This window comes from Lathyrus oleraceus, chromosome 3, assembly GCF_024323335.1.
Source record: "Lathyrus oleraceus cultivar Zhongwan6 chromosome 3, CAAS_Psat_ZW6_1.0, whole genome shotgun sequence".
Taxonomy (NCBI): Eukaryota; Viridiplantae; Streptophyta; class Magnoliopsida; order Fabales; family Fabaceae; genus Lathyrus; species Lathyrus oleraceus.
Window position 1 is genome coordinate 493991799 of NC_066581.1, and position 22318 is coordinate 494014116.

At 31.1% G+C, this 22318-nt stretch overlaps 2 protein-coding genes across 2 annotated transcripts; both read left to right on the top strand.

Moving 5' to 3' along the window:
• Window positions 1–4785: 4785 nt before the first annotated feature.
• LOC127131813 (pectinesterase inhibitor 1-like) lies at window positions 4786–5325 on the top strand. The gene has a single exon (XM_051060713.1). The coding sequence runs from the start codon at window positions 4786–4788 to the stop codon at window positions 5323–5325; it is 540 nt and encodes a 179-aa protein (XP_050916670.1).
• Window positions 5326–18502: 13177 nt separating this feature from the next.
• Window positions 18503–19042, top strand: LOC127131814 (pectinesterase inhibitor 1). The gene has a single exon (XM_051060714.1). The coding sequence runs from the start codon at window positions 18503–18505 to the stop codon at window positions 19040–19042; it is 540 nt and encodes a 179-aa protein (XP_050916671.1).
• Window positions 19043–22318: the final 3276 nt, after the last annotated feature.

The following is a 22318-nucleotide window of genomic DNA, read 5'->3' on the forward strand; positions in this document are numbered from 1 at the left end:
AACCTAGATGGAATTTGCCCATCCTGTGTAACAGGATAAATGCATATGGGCCCAATATTGAACTAGACAAGGATGACACGGTCTATGCCTTGTCTTCAATATTGACATAAGGGCAAAAGGGTAATTATACACATAAGTATTATCACAAAAGGATTTGTCATATCACATGACATTTTCGTGTCTTGGGTAGCAATGATGTGTTGCTAGATACCGCTCATTGTTTATTATGTTAAATACGTGATTTAATATAATTGTCAATGCCGCGAAAACCTAGAGGGTCACACACAAAAGGACGGATTGATGAGAGATAGAGTAACTAAGGAACACCGTAAGGTACGGTGCACTTAAGTGAATTGTAGAACATCGTAGGGTACGGTGTACTTAAGTAGAATACGAAATATGGTAAGGTACCACGCGCTTAAGTGATTTTGGCATATTATAAGATATTGGCCACATACACTTAAGTGGGATTTTTAGCTTGCTGCCCACACAAGTGGTTCTATAAATAGAACCCTTGTGCAGAAGCATTTGTGCAGTTGCAATTTTGTTTCTCTCTCTCACTCAAAGCCTTCATTCATAGCAGCTAGCACTGAGATTGAAGGAATCCGTTTGTGTCGACTGAGTAGAGGCGTTGTCATTGTTCAACGTTCGTGATCGCTCCGTAGATCTGCATTAAAGGTTACAATTGCCACAAGAGGTAACGATTTTATCACTGATCATGCCCATTCGTAAGGATCTCTAAAGGAGATATTTTTTTTAAAATTCTGTTGCATTTTGGATCGCTCTTCTCCTTCAGTGGTATCAGATGACATTATGTAGAAATAATCATCTCCATATGTTGAAAGTTAAAGAGGTTATGATCCTTGAAAGTTGGCAAAAAGTCACTTGAAAATAGGTCAAATGACATATAATGTATCCAAACGTTTGATGATCCTCCAAGCATAATCGACTCTTGTTATGTACAAATAAGTTGTATAGGATGTTGATAAGACTCATAAGGAAAAAGGGGCATTAAAAATGTTAATAATTGAAGGAGTTATGATTCTTGGAACTTTGACTTTAAAATATTGACTTTTAGGTCAAACCACTTGGAACAAGCTTGGGCACTTGGATTTTGGTTGCACTTCAAAGCACGTGGGTGATCATATCAAAACAAAATAAGTTATCCTTGATGGTCTCTTGATTAAATTTCTCAAATCTTGAAGTTACTTGTTGAAGAAGGCATGGAAATAAACACATGAACCTATGAATTTTCTTGAGAAGTAAGCCACAAAACGTTGAGATGCTCTTGATTTGAAAAGCCCTACCTTGCACAATAAACTCAAGAGAAACAAGACATATTTTTGGTATTTATATTAGTGGTTAGATAAGAAATGAACATATAAATACAAAGGTAAACAAAGAGGTGCTTGGTGATCCCTGGAAAAGACAAACCCAAAGATGGATAGGGGAAGGGCCAAGATGAGACCTTGTTTGTATGCCAAAGATGCAAATGAAATGTGGGATCTTAGGGTTAAAAATAAGGGTATCACAGAGGACCTTATTTAAGTTTCTTCAATTTGGAGATATGAAGGTTGAAATCTTCGTCTCGACAAGATTGGAGAGACTTAAATTTGAAGACCTAATTTTTGGCCCTAAGATACCGCCAAAGTAAGATATTTCTTGGCAACATGTAGCGATTTCGAACAAAAAACAGAATGTGACAACCACAAAGCCAAAAAAAGCTACGTGTTTCACGTCAGAGACAACGTCAATATCTTTATCATGGTAATGCGCAATGTGTGTTGAGTACACTGCTCTGGTGGTTGAAAAGGCGATGGTATCCATAAAATCGATGTCAGGATCATAAGTGTGTCTAGTGGGCTTCAGCCCTGTGCTGGCGGCCATGTCGAAGAGGGTTGGTGCGACCATACCACAAGGAAGGTGGAAGGTATAATGTGTATTATCCCAGAAGTACAACGAGGAAATCAACATGGGAGTGTTGTAATCTAAATTCAGTTTCGACAACATAATCAGGTCATATATTTCTATGTCTTTCCAAGCTTGGGCTTTCTCTTTCTCTACTTTTGTCAACCAGTTTAGGTAATCAGTAGGATCTTTAAAGGTGGGAACAGCACATAAGGCTCTAAAACCATTATTCACAAACCTCAGATCTATAGTATCCCCAGCCTAAGGGTTTTCAGTGGAGGTAGTTTCAGTTCTAGGGTTTCTAGCCTGCCCTATGGGTTTGCATTTGTGGTAAGAGGGGAAAAATTCTCTAAGCTTACTAGCATCAGCATCTAAATAAACTAAGGTCCCAGATAATGCATAAGTTATTTTAGAAACAGAAACAACAATAATTACCTGAGAAGCGTAAATTTTGCGTTGTTCTTCTGTTTGAGGCTCTGGTATGTATTGTCGGTAGCCAACCGCGAATGGAGCAGACAACATAGCGAATGGAGGAAGTTCGAAGATCCTTTTAGGAGCTTTGGTCCTGTTCGCGGTGGTTTTGATAGAGACCCTTGTTCCCTTAAGAGCTTTGCTTGAGGTTGTCATTGTTAGGGATTGAAGGAAATATGGGTTTAGTTAAAGCATATTTGAAGAAAAGAGGTCTAGAGTGCTTGGTGATTCAGAAAGCGTAAGAAAAATGTGAAATAAGTAAGCAAATGTGTTTTATAGGCATGCTTGGAAGAGAGAGCATTTCAAATCAGTATTAATAGGGGACTAGTTAGTAGGACACATGTCTCCCTTGTGCAGTGTAATGGAGATGACAATTGATGTTGTAGCCCATGATTTCCTAGAAGCTACAAAACGTGATGAGTAAAAAAGATTCGGTTGTGGGCTGAAAATATGTGGGTAGGAAAAAGACAATGATGACTCTAACGTCACTAGACAAGTTGAAGAAGCTGAAAAGTTCTACTAACATTGAGACATCTGGCACAATGTCAGAGTTATCAAGGCATCGAAGCAGGGTCTCAAAAAATGTATTTTTCTCACACGTGTCGAAAATACCATTTTTTGTGGGGCAATTTGTTGGCTCATATTTTTAATGCCCATTAAGAATTACCAAAATTGGAAATTATATGCACAACTGTTTGCGACCAGGAAGTAGTATTCGGCCAACTGGAGTCGAATCGACTGGGCTAGGTGAATAAGGATCAAGCATACAACTGAGACTCCAGAGGGATTTTTTAAAGAAACAGTTGAAAATGGTTTTCGATCAAAGATTCAAAATTCAAATAAGGGAGGGAACTTTGCCTTCATCAAAAACCATGAGAGCACACATGGAGCATAGTGGATGAATGTGCACATGCAAGGCGCCATGTGTCTCGACGTGATTGAAGAACCATAAAAGCGGTTATCTCGATCCAGCATAAATATAGGGTGTTAGTGTTATAAGAAGGTGTGTCAAATTATGTGTAAGAATCTGTAAATTTACCAAGTATTTGTGTGAAAAAGAATCGTAAAGCACAGAATGTACGTTGTCTACACCATTGTTAGTTATTTCAAACCAATATAAATTTGTATTTACTTTTTTTCCAGAAATATACTTCCTTACTTCTTCATTTCAAACACCCTCCTTTTACTTTTTCCTTTGCAGTTTTAAGATTTCATTATTTTTCCCTGCTTTCAACACTTACTTTACAATTTTAAGATTCTTGCACTTTCGACATTTACTTTGTCATTTATAAATCCTTTACGATTTCTTTCGTTCACATCACCTTTTTTTTATTAGTTTTAAAACTCTGATTTGTTGCTTATTATTGAGCATTCGTTACTACCAAATTTCATTTTCAAACAAAATTAGCACATGTCATAGGATCAATCTGATCGATCCTACAAGTAACCAAATTTAGAAATTTGGAAGATCAACGGATGTGTTCCAATTTTCAAGGTAAACAGTGGGATCAGTTGATAATCTTGAAAGTAGTCTGAGGCGTTTACAATGTGTACTACAATAAACAATTGATAACACATTCTCACAAACAAAGGAATTTAAGGGAAACAAATAAGTAACAAAAGAGAATTGTTAACCCAATTTAGTGCAACGTCACCTATGTCGGGGGGGCTTCCAACCTCATAAAGAAAATTCACGCTCAATAGTATTAGTACAATTACTCTTAGATGGACAAACCTTGTCCAATGCCTACTTCCTAATACTACATGTGTCTTTATAATTAGGATTTGATCTCATTCAATTTGATTTGGTGTTTTGGTCTTGGAAAATATTTGTAGCCAATCTTCTTTGAAAACATATTGCTATAAGATACAACACTTAAATGACAAATCTTATTGGAATCAATAAAAAACATGTTCATATTTACTCATTGAATTTGTCTTCCAGACTGAGGATAAACGTTGCACACATGCTAGAACATCTTGTCCCACATGTTTCCTCTTCACAAATTCATCTTATTTTGCACATGTTGTTTTACCTAAATCAGTCAACCAAAGGAACAACAAATTCATATTTACCTCTTCCATAAATCTTTTCTTACATTCAAACAAATTTTTCAAAGTGTTCAAAAGTCTTTAAGTCATGAAGCAGTGTGCATAAATTTTAAATCATTCAAAAGTTTCATACTATATTTTGGGCACTTAATGTACATTAGTTTGGATGTAACTTTGAGAGGAAAAAAAAGAACAATTTGGTATACCTTTTACCCATGAGAGTTAATGTAACTTACCATTATATCCCTCCAATTATGTTATTATTTTTAATTTTTTGAAAATTCTATAAACTAAAATTATAAATAGGAACGAGAATGGCCAATAATACTATTAGAGAATAGAATTGAGAATACAATGGCTCACTTCTCTTCGGTTGCAATAGTTTTTCTTTTATGTGTCGCATCTTCTTATGCCGTCAAAACTGTGGATGTTGATACAATTTGTAAGGGAGCGAAAAATCCTTCATTTTGTCTAACTCTTCTGAATTCAAAAGCAGGTGCAAGTCAAGATCTCGTTAGCCTTGCACAATACACAATTGACGTAACATTAGCCAACACAACCAACACCATAAAGTTACTCAACAAGCTAATCTCAAAAAGTGGTGGTGATGCTGAAGCAAAATATCATTATCATGCATGTTTAGTTCATTTTGATGCAATTGCACGCCTGCTTGAGGTTACTCCATATTATTTAAAGATGAAAAATTATGATAAGGTGTTTAAAGATGCCATTAGTGTTAGAATTCATGTCGGTAGTTGTATTTCAGGAGATTCACCCGGTGACCCTCATTATCCTTATCATGACCCATCTATACTTCCAAAATATGCTAACATGGTCGATCAAGTTGCTCTGGTTTTTATTGCTGTACTACAACATTTGGACACAAGTGTTTGATTATAAGCTTTAAATCTTGTATTTCTTCAATAATGGATTACAACAAATAAGTCAATATATTATTTTCAAAGTTGTCATTATATTTATTATTATTACAATAAAAGGCATTAGTATATATACTACTTTACCAAATAATTTCAACAAATAAAATAAAATAAAATCATTACCATAAAACCATGTTAAATAAAAGTCAACAATTTGTTTATTTATATTGAATAGCTAAAACATACTCTCTATGATGTCATTTTGTTCTTCTTTAGATTATTTGTTGTCATTATATTTATTACTAGCGTCCAGACAGACACGTGTCCGTGTATCCACTTTCTCGCTTTCTCTAATATTGATACGCATACAATATAAATTGTATTATACTTCTATTTAATTTTAATTTTATTTTGAATTATGTAGTTAAACATAATGATATGACAAATAATAAACTGTCGTGTAACCTCCGTTTATGGAAAATAGAAGTTAAAATTTAAAATAAAATTGAAAATGGTATATTTGGAAGAAAAAAAAACTACACCAAAATCATGTTTTGCTTTTATATATTAGTATAGACTATTACAATAAAATTTATTAATATATATATATACTAATTTACCAAATAATTTCAACAAATAAAATAAAATAAAATCATTACCATAAAACCATGTTAAATAAAAGTCAACATTTTGTTTGTTTATATTGATAGGTAAAACATACTCTCTCGGATGTCATGTTTTTCTTCTTTAGATTATTTGTTTTCTAATGTAGTAAGCTAAAACCGATCCCCGAGATTACAATATAAGAAATTGTTTGATTAATTATGAATATTTACAAGGTGAAAAATTCCTCACTTAATTTCTACATTGTTTGGAGTTTATCACATCGCAATGCATAAAATTAAAAATACAATTAATAAAGCAAATGGTGTAGGGCAATCCCTCGTAAATGTTAAGAAGACTAATTTTAAAATTGACCAATTGAGACACGACACCCCTAACTAATAGTTTCAAAAAAAATTGTGAATGACAACCCCACGAGGTTTTGAGATCAGTTTGCCAATTATCCCATAATAGTTACTTCATGTCAATCACTTTAATAAATATGTTTAATTTGCATGGCGCACCCCCTAGCCATATATTTTTGTTGCATTTGCAAGGACAACCCCTCGAAATATTTACATAGGTCTGCGTATTATCCCATCACCTGAGCGCGTGTCATTCGCTTTAATAAAGTCATTACAGTTTATGAGGGGCTTCCACTAGCTAATTATGATCGTTTAGCTAACGTGGGGAGCCACCTCGCAAAATGCTTCCATATAATTGCACCGCCCCTTCCATTTTCTCATTCCACCGCATCAACACATCTCTTTCTCTTTCTCTGGTTTTTCATTTTCACCGAATTTCACTTCATTAATCTCACTCTTCCACCACCAGATTCATATTTTCGTCAAAAAATCTTCAACAAACTTGTCATTTGGAAGATGATTTTATAAATTATTTATTTATTTTTTCTTTTCATTTTTGGATTATATCAAACCCCTAATTTTAATTTATTTTGTTCACTTTTCATTTTTTTTATAAAGGGTTAAACTTTTGTAAGGAGAGTAAAATCAAAAGTTTAGAATCGTTTAATTTTTCATCCAAGGTACACATTTCTTATTTATATTTTTTTAAATATGAATATATGAATCTTTGAATATTTATTGTTATTTGTTGATATTTGTTGATATTTGTTGAATAGTAGTTAATATTAGTTTATATTTTTTAATAGTTGATAGAAATAATATATTATGTATTATTTAATATTATTTTTGGAATAAGATTATATATTATGTATTATGTATTATGGTAATATTATTTTTGGAATAAGATTATATATTATGTATTATGTATTATGGTAACATTATTTTAGAAATGATATATTATTTATGTATTATACAACATATTGTTTTTATATATTAGTGATATATTATATATTTAATATTATTTATTATATATTTTTATTTTTAAATAATAGTTATAAAGATTTTATAACTTACTGTTTTTATATAACATATTACTTTTATATATTAAATATTATTTAGAATTACTTATTATTAGTAATATATTATATATTGTATACTATGTATTTTATTAATATTATATTAGAAATATATATTATTTATGAATTATATAATATACTGCTTTTATATATTATTTTTTAAATAATATGTAGATTTATTATTATTTATCATAATATATTATTTTTTAAATTATAGCTTCTAAAATAGTATGAATAATATTTTGAAAATAACAAATAACAATATAAAAAATAGTAAATATTATTATTATTTAATAGTATATTTTAGTAAACATAACAGTTAAATTTTTTATAGAAATATTAAGTATTATGTAATAAATAATATTAGTAGAAAATAATGTTTTATTTAAATATTATATATTGTTTTTACTTATTAATTTCTAAATAATACTTAAAAAATAGTATAAGTTATCTTTCAAAAATAAATAAAAAACAATACAAAAATTAGTATATATTTATTATTATTTAGTAATATATTTTAATATTATTTTAGTAAACATAATTAGCACTTATAAATTATTGTATAAGTCTTAAGTTTTATGTGATATATAATTTTATAATAAAATACTATTTTATTTTAGTATTATATTTTTTTTATAAAGTATTTTTGAAATAATATTTTTAAAAATAGTATGTTTTTATTATTATTTAGTAATATATTTTAGTATTAGTTAGTAATATATTCTAGTTTAGTAATATATTTGAAGTGTATATAAAAGTATATATTTAATTAAGTGTATAATGAATAGATATTTGTAAGTGTATAAATTAAGTGTATAATATATATTATTATCTCCCTTTTCAAAAATATATGGTAGTTTTATGATGTTATCGATAAAAAATTTAAAATTTGTCAATAGATTAATCCCTCGATTATTTATTAAGTTTAAACATGAACAATGTTGTACTGAATATTTTCAATTCTATCGTAGTTGGATGTATGATAGAATATTTCCAGGAATACGTAAGCTTAAACCATATTTTAAGGACGAAGTCAGTTTTCTCACATATAAGTTTGCTAAAGAATGTTGAAGAATTGAAGGAGGGGTAGGGTGTCTGTGTTTAAAGTGTGGGTGCGTTAATATAACTAGTGACCCAAGCGAAGTGAAACGTTACTTGGAGAGAACGAGTTTTATGCCAAATTATTGGGTTTGGACATATAATGGAGAAAAACTACCAGAGATGAATAAAGAGGCTTTTAGTGGTCAACACAAATTGACTATTCCATAGGAGATTGCATGTTATTTTATGATAATAAGTTTGGTACAAATAATTGGGCATTGGAAGAATGTATGTTTTGTAAGTGTCCAAGGTATGTAGTTCACATTAAATGCGTTGATCTAAAGAAAAAATGAGTTGTTTTGAAGTCCATGTTCTATCTTCCAAAAATACCTAGGTTGCAAAGAATGTTTGCATCAATGCATAATGCAAGCCAAATGACATGGCATCATACAAACACAACTAGTTCAGGCATGATGCGACATACATATGATGGCGAGGCATGGAAACACTTTAATAGAGTACATCCATATTTTGCAGCAGAACCCCGAAATGTCAGTCTTGGATTACGTTCAGATGGTTTTACTCCTTATATCCAATTATCAGCAATTGCATATTCTTGTTAGCATAATTGTTGTTACCCCATTCAACATCCGTCATGAGATGTGCATGACTAAACCTTACATGTTTTTGACATGCCTCATTCCAGGACCGTTGAGTCCGAAGGTGGGAATAGATGTTTATTTACAACATTTAATTGATGATCTGAAGAGGTTGTGGATTGGAGAATGGACTTATGATGTGTTTCATAAACAAAACTTTAATATGTGAGTTGCTTTTATGTGGACAATTAACAACTTTCTTGTATATGGCATGTTGTTTGGTTGGGTTACACATGGAAAAATGGGATGTCCGCATTGCATGGGACACACAAAAGCATTTACTTTAGAAATGGATGGGAAAAGTTCGGGGTTTGACTGTCACCATAGGTTCTTACCTATAAACCATGTTTTTAATAAAAAATAAGAATGGTTTTAGAAAAGGAAAAAAAGTAACAGATTATAGCGATAAATATTTTGAGATTAAGCTATTTATTAACTTAACTCGCAAAGCAAGAGTCGCCATCATGCATTTATTGTTTCCAAGGGAAATGGAAAAATTACGAACAAAACCCGAAGAAGTTTTAAAATAAAACTAATAAAAGAGAATAAGGTTCCGGGGGTTAATTACGAAAAGGGAAGGTATTAAAACCCTAAACATCCATGGTACTCCATGGGAATCTCTTTGAAAAAATTTACATTTTGGTTTAGAAAAGGTGTTGTTTGTTAAAATATTGGAGGGATGAGAAAAGAAATATATTTATTATTTTTGTGTTTGCCAAGACTTTTGAAGTCTCATGCCTACATACCAACAAATTGCAATGGAGAATTAAAATCTTGTAGTTCGTGGTAAAGGTAACAAAAGGAGTTTGTTTTGATTCATTTTTTAAGGAAAAGACATTTTGTCATTTTAAGGAGAATACTAAACCAGTCACCCATAAGTATGAGAACTTTGCATAATCATGAGAAAGGCTCCAACTTGGATAAGGATCAACAAGTATGCCACTAGATCTCACAAATGTAAAAGAATCATCATCAATACTATGGAGATAGAAGAATTATAACTCAACTATGGAAATGGCTCATGTCTAATGCCTTGAGTAAAGTTTTAAAAGGAAAAGTTCACAAAGGCACAAAATTTTTTGAATGAGTTATACATTTTTTTAGTCTTTTGAAATTGGTCTAAATATTCTTAAGATGGATTTGAATTTATTAATAAAAAGGTTTTGAAAATCACTTGACAAAAGTCAAGGTTTATTGAGAAAGTGGTTCAAGTTAGAAAGCAAGAAGGTTTTTAAAAGAGGGAGAAGATTTGAAAATTTAAGAAAGGGAGGAGAAGAAGAGACTATCCTAAAGCATAACGTAAAAGCTAGGGAGGAAAGATCTAACCAAGAAAAAGAAAGATTTATGACATAAGTCAAGCAAGAACTACCTCCTTTGGACTAAGCCTCAAGCAAGCAAATAATAAGCAAAATGATAATCCATGTAGCAGATGAAACCAGAGTAACCAAGCCAAGTCTTCATAGAGAACTCCAAAATCATAGGTATCAGATGAATTCAAAAGTCATAGAATCGCAAGCCCCAAGGCAAAGGTCAAGATCCTAATCCTAAGTCCATAACTCCATAATGATGCCAAGGATAGTAACCATAAGTCCATGAGTTAGGAGAAACACGTTTATTTTTATTAGTGTCTTCTTAACAATGATATAAAAGAAATGTCCAAATGGACAAAGAGAAAAAGGACATAAAATCAAATAATATGATATGAAATGTTAATCATAAAGCATAAAGTAAATGGCATAAAATAAAGACATGGAGGTAAATGACTTTGAAGTAAAAGTTAACACAAGTAAAGTGTTGGTAAATAAAATTAGTGAAGATGAAAAGATGTTTTGGTCACTTTTTGGAGAACACTCAACTATCCACTCACAAGCATGAAAATATGATCCTAGGCATCATTTATGAGAAGGGCTCTAACTTGGATAAAATCGACAAGTATGCCATTAGCTCTCACAAATGGAAAAAGAAAAACATTTCCACATAATACCATAAGGAATAGGATACTTATAATCTCACTTCTAAATATGCCTTTTCCACACAAATTTAGCGCTATGTTAAGCAATCGTAATTGAACTTATGTAGAAGTCACAACTATCTGAGGTCGGTCAATAAGAATATCTATGTTAATACATGCTACACAAATTATATGTAAATGATTTTCCTAATGCCATGCCACACAAGAAAAGAAAAAAAGGAAACAGGATGGTCAAGCACAAAGGCTAGAAGGATGGTCCATTACCTCAATCCACACTTCATGACATTTATGAAAAACTTATGCATCAATCCAAAGTACCTTAAATGATTAATGATCACTTAGAAGGTAGATTTGAAATGATGAAAGTTCATCAAGTACCATACCACACATCATGAACAAGATGGACACGATCCATCCAATTGATCAAAGGGAAAAGAAGGGGATGAAGAAGAAAGGGACAAGAGAGGTGACACCCAAATTGGATCAAAATTTTGATCAAGTCACCATCAAAATCAATCATCCATTTTGGTGGATTAGGGTTTTCACCCCCATCAACATCACAAATCCATTGGATTTGATGAGACTTAAAGTCAAAATCATCATGATCCAAGGCCAATAGAAGTCCACAAGGTCAAAGAAATTTAAAATGCAATTCCAGGAAATAAAAATGAATCTAAGGTATTTTTTAAATGAGTTTAAAATGGAAATAAAATGGAAAATCGATAAAGTCCTTCAAAATACCAAATAAATGGCCAAGAAAATTATGGAAGATTGGAAATAAAATGAGAAACATACAATAAATTTTCAGAATAAAGAATGAAATTATTTTGGGATTTTTTGGATAAATAATGAAATTACTATGAATTTTTAAAAAAAAATAAATTTAAAAATTAAAATAGAAAAAGAAATAAATCAGAAAAAACCAGGATCGTTGGATCACGCCTCATTAATTGATGTGGCAGACCCAACACACCCAATGTTGAGAAACACGATGGAATGCGCTTCAAGTAAAACACAAGATCTAGTTTTGATTTAACCAATCAAAACATTTCAAAATGCTAACGTGTCTGGTCGAAACTCAGATCACCTGAGAAATACTCTGGTCATCTTCTCCGATGAGCTCTCACCGGAGTTTCATCATTTGGTAAATTCAAGACACGAGACCACCACCATTGTGATCCTCTTCTCATCCCGAATTCAACCTTATGCTCCAAATTCATTTATGTGAACTGGGCAAAGGGAATTTCAAAGAAGTTTCGAAAACAAGAAAGCCACGAAAAATAAAATTAAATGATGAAACACGATCAATCAACACCAGATAAGTTAGGGGAAAGCATCAGAGAGTGAAGGACTACATAGTGCTAACTTTTTTGAGTTCAAATGACGCTCAGAACTAACCTGTCCATATGGTGATGAGAATTTGATGAAGCTCTATATGGTTAGAACACTTCTTATGGTCTCCGAGCTTGGGAATTGTTGCAAAAGTTTCAGAGGATGTCGATAGAGCTAATGGAATCACGAGAATGGTTTGAAACATGCTGAAACTCAAAACACGATAGTGAATTTTCTGGAAAAGTTTCAAATTGCAGTAGGGGTTTATTGGCTCTCCAATTCTTTCAAAGGAAGTCAATATCATCCTCAATTTATAGGGAATGTGTTTCGATCCAAATATGTGTGGAATAATGTAGAATTCGTGCAAAATGAATTTGATCAAAGTGTGTGATAAATGTGACTTGAAACTCCTCGAAACTCAGCCAAATGTTGTGTTTTAAGTGCCAATTAACTACTGGAGACTTGTTAAAACATGTTTAATACCAAAACACTTTTTAATTTGGCTTGGAATTGAGATTAGTGATGTGAAAAGTTTGGGCAATGGTGATTTCTTCAGTTTCTAGTCACCATCTTTAACTCAATGGGGCATCCTACTCAAGAGGTTTTTTAATCTCATTCTTTTTGCAATTTGTTAACATCATGGCCAAGATTACAATGAGCCAATAAGGCTTGCATTTGGATGTTTGAGCACAAATTTATGGCATGTTGAAGTTGGCAAGAAAAACTAGTTCCATAACAGAGAAAACATTGAGTGCTTCATGGCTGAAAATGACCTAAAATGTCCCAATAATTTCAATGGCCTTCCAAGCATATTTTGACATTGGTCCTTGAAAATACTATTGGTGTAAGCCCTATAGGCCATTACTTTTGGTACTTGTATCGAATTATTTATTAATAATAAAAGGCCTTTTCCTTATTATGTTTGTTTAATAAAGTCCCTAGAATTGCTAGTCCGTTTAATGTATCAAGTGTGACTTAATCATGAGATCACATTAAACATAAGGACATTATTCTCAAAGTATACATAGTCGAACTTTATTGTGAATTGGATAACATTAAAGCATTAATACTATTATGTATATAGACTGATGATCACATCTCATGGATCATGGATAAGGAGTTATCAAGTCTTAAACATAAGTATGAATATTAAGAGTAATATTTATACTGGATTGACCCGCTATGAGAATACTACATAGAATGTTATGCAAAGTGTCATAAGTTATTCTCATGGTGATAATGGTGTATACCACCCTTCGACCTGAAACCACTATAGACCCTAGATGTAGAGTCGGGTGCCTTATTGCTGATCAAACGTTGTCCGTAACTGGATGGCCATAAAGACAGCTAAGGGACATGAGTAACCTAGATGGAATTTGCCCATCCTGTGTAACAGGATAAATGCATATGGGCCCAATATTGAACTAGACAAGGATGACACGGTCTATGCCTTGTCTTCAATATTGACATAAGGGCAAAAGGGTAATTATACACATAAGTATTATCACAAAAGGATTTGTCATATCACATGACATTTTCGTGTCTTGGGTAGCAATGATGTGTTGCTAGATACCGCTCATTGTTTATTATGTTAAATACGTGATTTAATATAATTGTCAATGCCGCGAAAACCTAGAGGGTCACACACAAAAGGACGGATTGATGAGAGATAGAGTAACTAAGGAACACCGTAAGGTACGGTGCACTTAAGTGAATTGTAGAACATCGTAGGGTACGGTGTACTTAAGTAGAATACGAAATATGGTAAGGTACCACGCGCTTAAGTGATTTTGGCATATTATAAGATATTGGCCACATACACTTAAGTGGGATTTTTAGCTTGCTGCCCACACAAGTGGTTCTATAAATAGAACCCTTGTGCAGAAGCATTTGTGCAGTTGCAATTTTGTTTCTCTCTCTCACTCAAAGCCTTCATTCATAGCAGCTAGCACTGAGATTGAAGGAATCCGTTCGTGTCGACTGAGTAGAGGCGTTGTCATTGTTCAACGTTCGTGATCGCTCCGTAGATCTGCATTAAAGGTTACAATTGCCACAAGAGGTAACGATTCTATCACTGATCATGCCCATTCGTAAGGATCTCTAAAGGAGATATTTTTTTTAAAATTCTGTTGCATTTTGGATCGCTCTTCTCCTTCAGTGGTATCAGATGACATTATGTAGAAATAATCATCTCCATATGTTGAAAGTTAAAGAGGTTATGATCCTTGAAAGTTGGCAAAAAGTCACTTGAAAATAGGTCAAATGACATATAATGTATCCAAACGTTTGATGATCCTCCAAGCATAATCGACTCTTGTTATGTACAAATAAGTTGTATAGGATGTTGATAAGACTCATAAGGAAAAAGGGGCATTAAAAATGTTAATAATTGAAGGAGTTATGATTCTTGGAACTTTGACTTTAAAATATTGACTTTTAGGTCAAACCACTTGGAACAAGCTTGGGCACTTGGATTTTGGTTGCACTTCAAAGCACGTGGGTGATCATATCAAAACAAAATAAGTTATCCTTGATGGTCTCTTGATTAAATTTCTCAAATCTTGAAGTTACTTGTTGAAGAAGGCATGGAAATAAACACATGAACCTATGAATTTTCTTGAGAAGTAAGCCACAAAACGTTGAGATGCTCTTGATTTGAAAAGCCCTACCTTGCACAATAAACTCAAGAGAAACAAGACATATTTTTGGTATTTATATTAGTGGTTAGATAAGAAATGAACATATAAATACAAAGGTAAACAAAGAGGTGCTTGGTGATCCCTGGAAAAGACAAACCCAAAGATGGATAGGGGAAGGGCCAAGATGAGACCTTGTTTGTATGCCAAAGATGCAAATGAAATGTGGGATCTTAGGGTTAAAAATAAGGGTATCACAGAGGACCTTATTTAAGTTTCTTCAATTTGGAGATATGAAGGTTGAAATCTTCGTCTCGACAAGATTGGAGAGACTTAAATTTGAAGACCTAATTTTTGGCCCTAAGATACCGCCAAAGTAAGATATTTCTTGGCAACATGTAGCGATTTCGAACAAAAAACAGAATGTGACAACCACAAAGCCAAAAAAAGCTACGTGTTTCACGTCAGAGACAACGTCAATATCTTTATCATGGTAATGCGCAATGTGTGTTGAGTACACTGCTCTGGTGGTTGAAAAGGCGATGGTATCCATAAAATCGATGTCAGGATCATAAGTGTGTCTAGTGGGCTTCAGCCCTGTGCTGGCGGCCATGTCGAAGAGGGTTGGTGCGACCATACCACAAGGAAGGTGGAAGGTATAATGTGTATTATCCCAGAAGTACAACGAGGAAATCAACATGGGAGTGTTGTAATCTAAATTCAGTTTCGACAACATAATCAGGTCATATATTTCTATGTCTTTCCAAGCTTGGGCTTTCTCTTTCTCTACTTTTGTCAACCAGTTTAGGTAATCAGTAGGATCTTTAAAGGTGGGAACAGCACATAAGGCTCTAAAACCATTATTCACAAACCTCAGATCTATAGTATCCCCAGCCTAAGGGTTTTCAGTGGAGGTAGTTTCAGTTCTAGGGTTTCTAGCCTGCCCTATGGGTTTGCATTTGTGGTAAGAGGGGACAAATTCTCTAAGCTTACTAGCATCAGCATCTAAATAAACTAAGGTCCCAGATAATGCATAAGTTATTTTAGAAACAGAAACAACAATAATTACCTGAGAAGCGTAAATTTTGCGTTGTTCTTCTGTTTGAGGCTCTGGTATGTATTGTCGGTAGCCAACCGCGAATGGAGCAGACAACATAGCGAATGGAGGAAGTTCGAAGATCCTTTTAGGAGCTTTGGTCCTGTTCGCGGTGGTTTTGATAGAGACCCTTGTTCCCTTAAGAGCTTTGCTTGAGGTTGTCATTGTTAGGGATTGAAGGAAATATGGGTTTAGTTAAAGCATATTTGAAGAAAAGAGGTCTAGAGTGCTTGGTGATTCAGAAAGCGTAAGAAAAATGTGAAATAAGTAAGCAAATGTGTTTTATAGGCATGCTTGGAAGAGAGAGCATTTCAAATCAGTATTAATAGGGGACTAGTTAGTAGGACACATGTCTCCCTTGTGCAGTGTAATGGAGATGACAATTGATGTTGTAGCCCATGATTTCCTAGAAGCTACAAAACGTGATGAGTAAAAAAGATTCGGTTGTGGGCTGAAAATATGTGGGTAGGAAAAAGACAATGATGACTCTAACGTCACTAGACAAGTTGAAGAAGCTGAAAAGTTCTACTAACATTGAGACATCTGGCACAATGTCAGAGTTATCAAGGCATCGAAGCAGGGTCTCAAAAAATGTATTTTTCTCACACGTGTCGAAAATACCATTTTTTTGTGGGGCAATTTGTTGGCTCATATTTTTAATGCCCATTAAGAATTACCAAAATTGGAAATTATATGCGCAACTGTTTGCGACCAGGAAGTAGTATTCAGCCAACTGGAGTGAATCGACTGGGCTAGGTGAATAAGGATCAAGCATACAACTGAGACTCCAGAGGGATTTTTTAAAGAAACAGTTGAAAATGGTTTTCGATCAAAGATTCAAAATTCAAATAAGGGAGGGAACTTTGCCTTCATCAAAAACCATGAGAGCACACATGGAGCATAGTGGATGAATGTGCACATGCAAGGCGCCATGTGTCTCGACGTGATTGAAGAACCATAAAAGCGGTTATCTCGATCCAGCATAAATATAGGGTGTTAGTGTTATAAGAAGGTGTGTCAAATTATGTGTAAGAATCTGTAAATTTACCAAGTATTTGTGTGAAAAAGAATCGTAAAGCACAGAATGTACGTTGTCTACACCATTGTTAGTTATTTCAAACCAATATAAATTTGTATTTACTTTTTTTCCAGAAATATACTTCCTTACTTCTTCATTTCAAACACCCTCCTTTTACTTTTTCCTTTGCAGTTTTAAGATTTCATTATTTTTCCCTGCTTTCAACACTTACTTTACAATTTTAAGATTCTTGCACTTTCGACATTTACTTTGTCATTTATAAATCCTTTACGATTTCTTTCGTTCACATCACCTTTTTTTATTAGTTTTAAAACTCTGATTTGTTGCTTATTATTGAGCATTCGTTACTACCAAATTTCATTTTCAAACAAAATTAGCACATGTCATAGGATCAATCTGATCGATCCTACAAGTAACCAAATTTAGAAATTTGGAAGATCAACGGATGTGTTCCAATTTTCAAGGTAAACAGTGGGATCAGTTGATAATCTTGAAAGTAGTCTGAGGCGTTTACAATGTGTACTACAATAAACAATTGATAACACATTCTCACAAACAAAGGAATTTAAGGGAAACAAATAAGTAACAAAAGAGAATTGTTAACCCAATTTAGTGCAACGTCACCTATGTCGGGGGGGCTTCCAACCTCATAAAGAAAATTCACGCTCAATAGTATTAGTACAATTACTCTTAGATGGACAAACCTTGTCCAATGCCTACTTCCTAATACTACATGTGTCTTTATAATTAGGATTTGATCTCATTCAATTTGATTTGGTGTTTTGGTCTTGGAAAATATTTGTAGCCAATCTTCTTTGAAAACATATTGCTATAAGATACAACACTTAAATGACAAATCTTATTGGAATCAATAAAAACATGTTCATATTTACTCATTGAATTTGTCTTCCAGACTGAGGATAAACGTTGCACACATGCTAGAACATCTTGTCCCACATGTTTCCTCTTCACAAATTCATCTTATTTTGCACATGTTGTTTTACCTAAATCAGTCAACCAAAGGAACAACAAATTCATATTTACCTCTTCCATAAATCTTTTCTTACATTCAAACAAATTTTTCAAAGTGTTCAAAAGTCTTTAAGTCATGAAGCAGTGTGCATAAATTTTAAATCATTCAAAAGTTTCATACTATATTTTGGGCACTTAATGTACATTAGTTTGGATGTAACTTTGAGAGGAAAAAAAAGAACAATTTGGTATACCTTTTACCCATGAGAGTTAATGTAACTTACCATTATATCCCTCCAATTATGTTATTATTTTTAATTTTTTGAAAATTCTATAAACTAAAATTATAAATAGGAACGAGAATGGCCAATAATACTATTAGAGAATAGAATTGAGAATACAATGGCTCACTTCTCTTCGGTTGCAATAGTTTTTCTTTTATGTGTCGCATCTTCTTATGCCGTCAAAACTGTGGATGTTGATACAATTTGTAAGGGAGCGAAAAATCCTTCATTTTGTCTAACTCTTCTGAATTCAAAAGCAGGTGCAAGTCAAGATCTCGTTAGCCTTGCACAATACACAATTGACGTAACATTAGCCAACACAACCAACACCATAAAGTTACTCAACAAGCTAATCTCAAAAAGTGGTGGTGATGCTGAAGCAAAATATCATTATCATGCATGTTTAGTTCATTTTGATGCAATTGCACGCCTGCTTGAGGTTACTCCATATTATTTAAAGATGAAAAATTATGATAAGGTGTTTAAAGATGCCATTAGTGTTAGAATTCATGTCGGTAGTTGTATTTCAGGAGATTCACCCGGTGACCCTCATTATCCTTATCATGACCCATCTATACTTCCAAAATATGCTAACATGGTCGATCAAGTTGCTCTGGTTTTTATTGCTGTACTACAACATTTGGACACAAGTGTTTGATTATAAGCTTTAAATCTTGTATTTCTTCAATAATGGATTACAACAAATAAGTCAATATATTATTTTCAAAGTTGTCATTATATTTATTATTATTACAATAAAAGGAATTAGTATATATACTACTTTACCAAATAATTTCAACAAATAAAATAAAATAAAATCATTACCATAAAACCATGTTAAATAAAAGTCAACAATTTGTTTATTTATATTGAATAGCTAAAACATACTCTCTATGATGTCATTTTGTTCTTCTTTAGATTATTTGTTGTCATTATATTTATTACTAGCGTCCAGACAAACACGTGTCCGTGTATCCACTTTCTCGCTTTCTCTAATATTGATACGCATACAATATAAATTGTATTATACTTCTATTTAATTTTAATTTTATTTTGAATTATGTAGTTAAACATAATGATATGACAAATAATAAACTGTCGTGTAACCTCCGTTTATGGAAAATAGAAGTTAAAATTTAAAATAAATTGAAAATGGTATATTTGGAAGAAAAAAAAAACTACACCAAAATCATGTTTTGCTTTATATATTAGTATAGACTAATATTATATAGATATATATATATATATATATTATATATATTATATATATTATATAATATATATACATATTATATATATATATATATTAATATATATATAAATATATAATATAGATATATATACATATATATATTGGTAAGTAGTATAATATATATAATATATATAATATATATATATATATATATATATTATATATATATATATATATATATATAGATATATATATATATATATTATATATATATATATATAATATCTCTATATTAATAATATTATATTATATATATATATATATATATATATATATATATATAATATATATATACTACTTTACCAAATAATTTCAACAAATAAAATAAAATAAAATCATTACCATAAAACCATGTTAAATAAAAGTCAACATTTTGTTTGTTTATATTGATAGGTAAAACATACTCTCGCGGATGTCATGTTTTTCTTCTTTAGATTATTTGTTTTCTAATGTAGTAAGCTAAAACCGGTCCCCGGGATTACAATATAAGAAATTGTTTGATTAATCAGGGATATTTTCAAGGTGAAAAATTCCTCACTTAATTTCTACATTGTTTGGAGTTTATCACATCGCAATGCATAAAATTAAAAATACAATTAATAAAGCAAATGTTGTAGGGCAATCCCTCGTAAATGTTAAGAAGACTAATTTTATAATTGACCAATTGAGACACGACACCCCTAACTAATAGTTTCAAAAAAAAATGCGAATGACAACCCCACGAGGTTTTGAGATCAGTCTGCCAATTATCCCATAATAGTTACCTCGTGTCAATCACTTTAATAAATATGTTTAATTTGTAAGGCGCACCCCCTAGCCATATATTTTCGTTGCATTTGAAGGACAACCCCTCGAAATATTTACATAGGTCTGCGTATTATCCCATCACCTGAGCGCGTGTCATTCGCTTTAATAAACTCATTATAGTTTACGAGGGGCTTCCACTAGCTAATTATGATCGTTTAGCTAACTTGGGGAGCCACCTCGCAAAATGCTTCCATATAATTGCACCGCCCCTTTCATTTTTCCATTCCACCGCTTCAACACATCTCTTTCTCTTTTCTGGTTTTTAATTTTCACCGAATTTCATTTCATTAACCTCACTCTTCCACCACCAGATTCATACTTTCATCAAAAAATATTCAACAAACTTGTCATTTGGAAAATGATTTTATAAATTATTTATTTATTTTTTCTTTTCATTTTTGGATTATATCAAACCCCTAATTTTAATTTATTTTGTTCACTTTCCATTTTTTTTATAAAGGGTTAAAGTTTTGTAAGGAGAGTAAAATCAAAAGTTTAGAATCGTTTAATTTTTCATCCAAGGTACACATTTCTTCTTTATAATTTTTTTAAATATGAATATATGAATCTTTGAATATTTATTGTTATTTGTTGATATTTGTTGAATAGTAGTTAATATTAGTTTATATTTTTTAATAGTTGATAGAAAAATATATTATGTATTATTTGATATTATTTTTGGAATAATATTATATATTATATATTATGTATTATGGTAATATTATTTTTGGAATAAGATTATATATTATGTATTATGTATTATGGTAACATTATTTTAGAAATGATATATTATTTATGTATTATACAACATATTGTTTTTATATATTAGTGATATATTATATATTTAATATTATGTATTATATATTTTTATTTTTAAATAATAGTTATAAAGATTTTATAACTTACTGTTTTTATATAACATATTACTTTTATATATTAAATATTATTTAGAATTACTTATTATTAGTAATATATTATATATTGTATACTATGTATTTTATTAATATTATTTTAGAAATAATAAAATATTTTAGAAATAATATATTATTTATGAATTATATAATATACTGCTTTTATATATTATTTTTTAAATAATATGTAGATTTATTATTATTTATCATAAAAAATTATTTTTGAAATAACAGCTTCTAATATAAATATGAATAATATTTTGAAAATAACAAATAACAATATAAAAAATAGTAAATATTATTATTATTTAATAGTATATTTTAGTAAACATAACAATTAATTTTTTTTTATAGAAATATTAAGTATTATGTAATAAATAATATTAGAAGAAAATAATGTTTTATTTATATATTATATATTGTTTTTACTTATTAATTTCTAAATAATACTTAAAAATAGTATAAGTTATCTTTCAAAAATAAATAAAAAACAATACAAAAATTAGTATATATTTATTATTATTTAGTAATATATTTTAATATTATTTTAGTAAACATAATTAGCACTTATAAATTATTGTATATGTATAACATTTTATGTGAAATAAAATATTATAATAAAATACCATTTTATTTTAGTATTATAGTTTTTTTATAAAGTATTTTTGAAATAATATTTTTAAAAATAGTATGTTTTTATTATTATTTAGTAATATATTTTAGTATTAGTTAGTAATATATTCTAGTTTAGTAATATATTTGAAGTGTATATAAAAGTATATATTTAATTAAGTGTATAACGAATAGATATTTGTAAGTGTATAAATTAAGTGTATAATATATATTATTATCTCCCTTTTCAAAAATATATGGTAGTTGTATGATGTTCTCGATACAAAATTTAAAATTTGTCAATAGATCAATCCCTCGATTATTTATTAAGTTTGAACATGAACAATGTTGT

Excerpts from the sequence above, each read along its gene's own strand:
- LOC127131814 (XM_051060714.1), top strand. The coding sequence starts at position 18,503 with ATGGCTCACTTCTCTTCGGTTGCAATAGTTTTTCTTTTATGTGTCGCA.
- LOC127131813 (XM_051060713.1), top strand. The coding sequence starts at position 4,786 with ATGGCTCACTTCTCTTCGGTTGCAATAGTTTTTCTTTTATGTGTCGCA.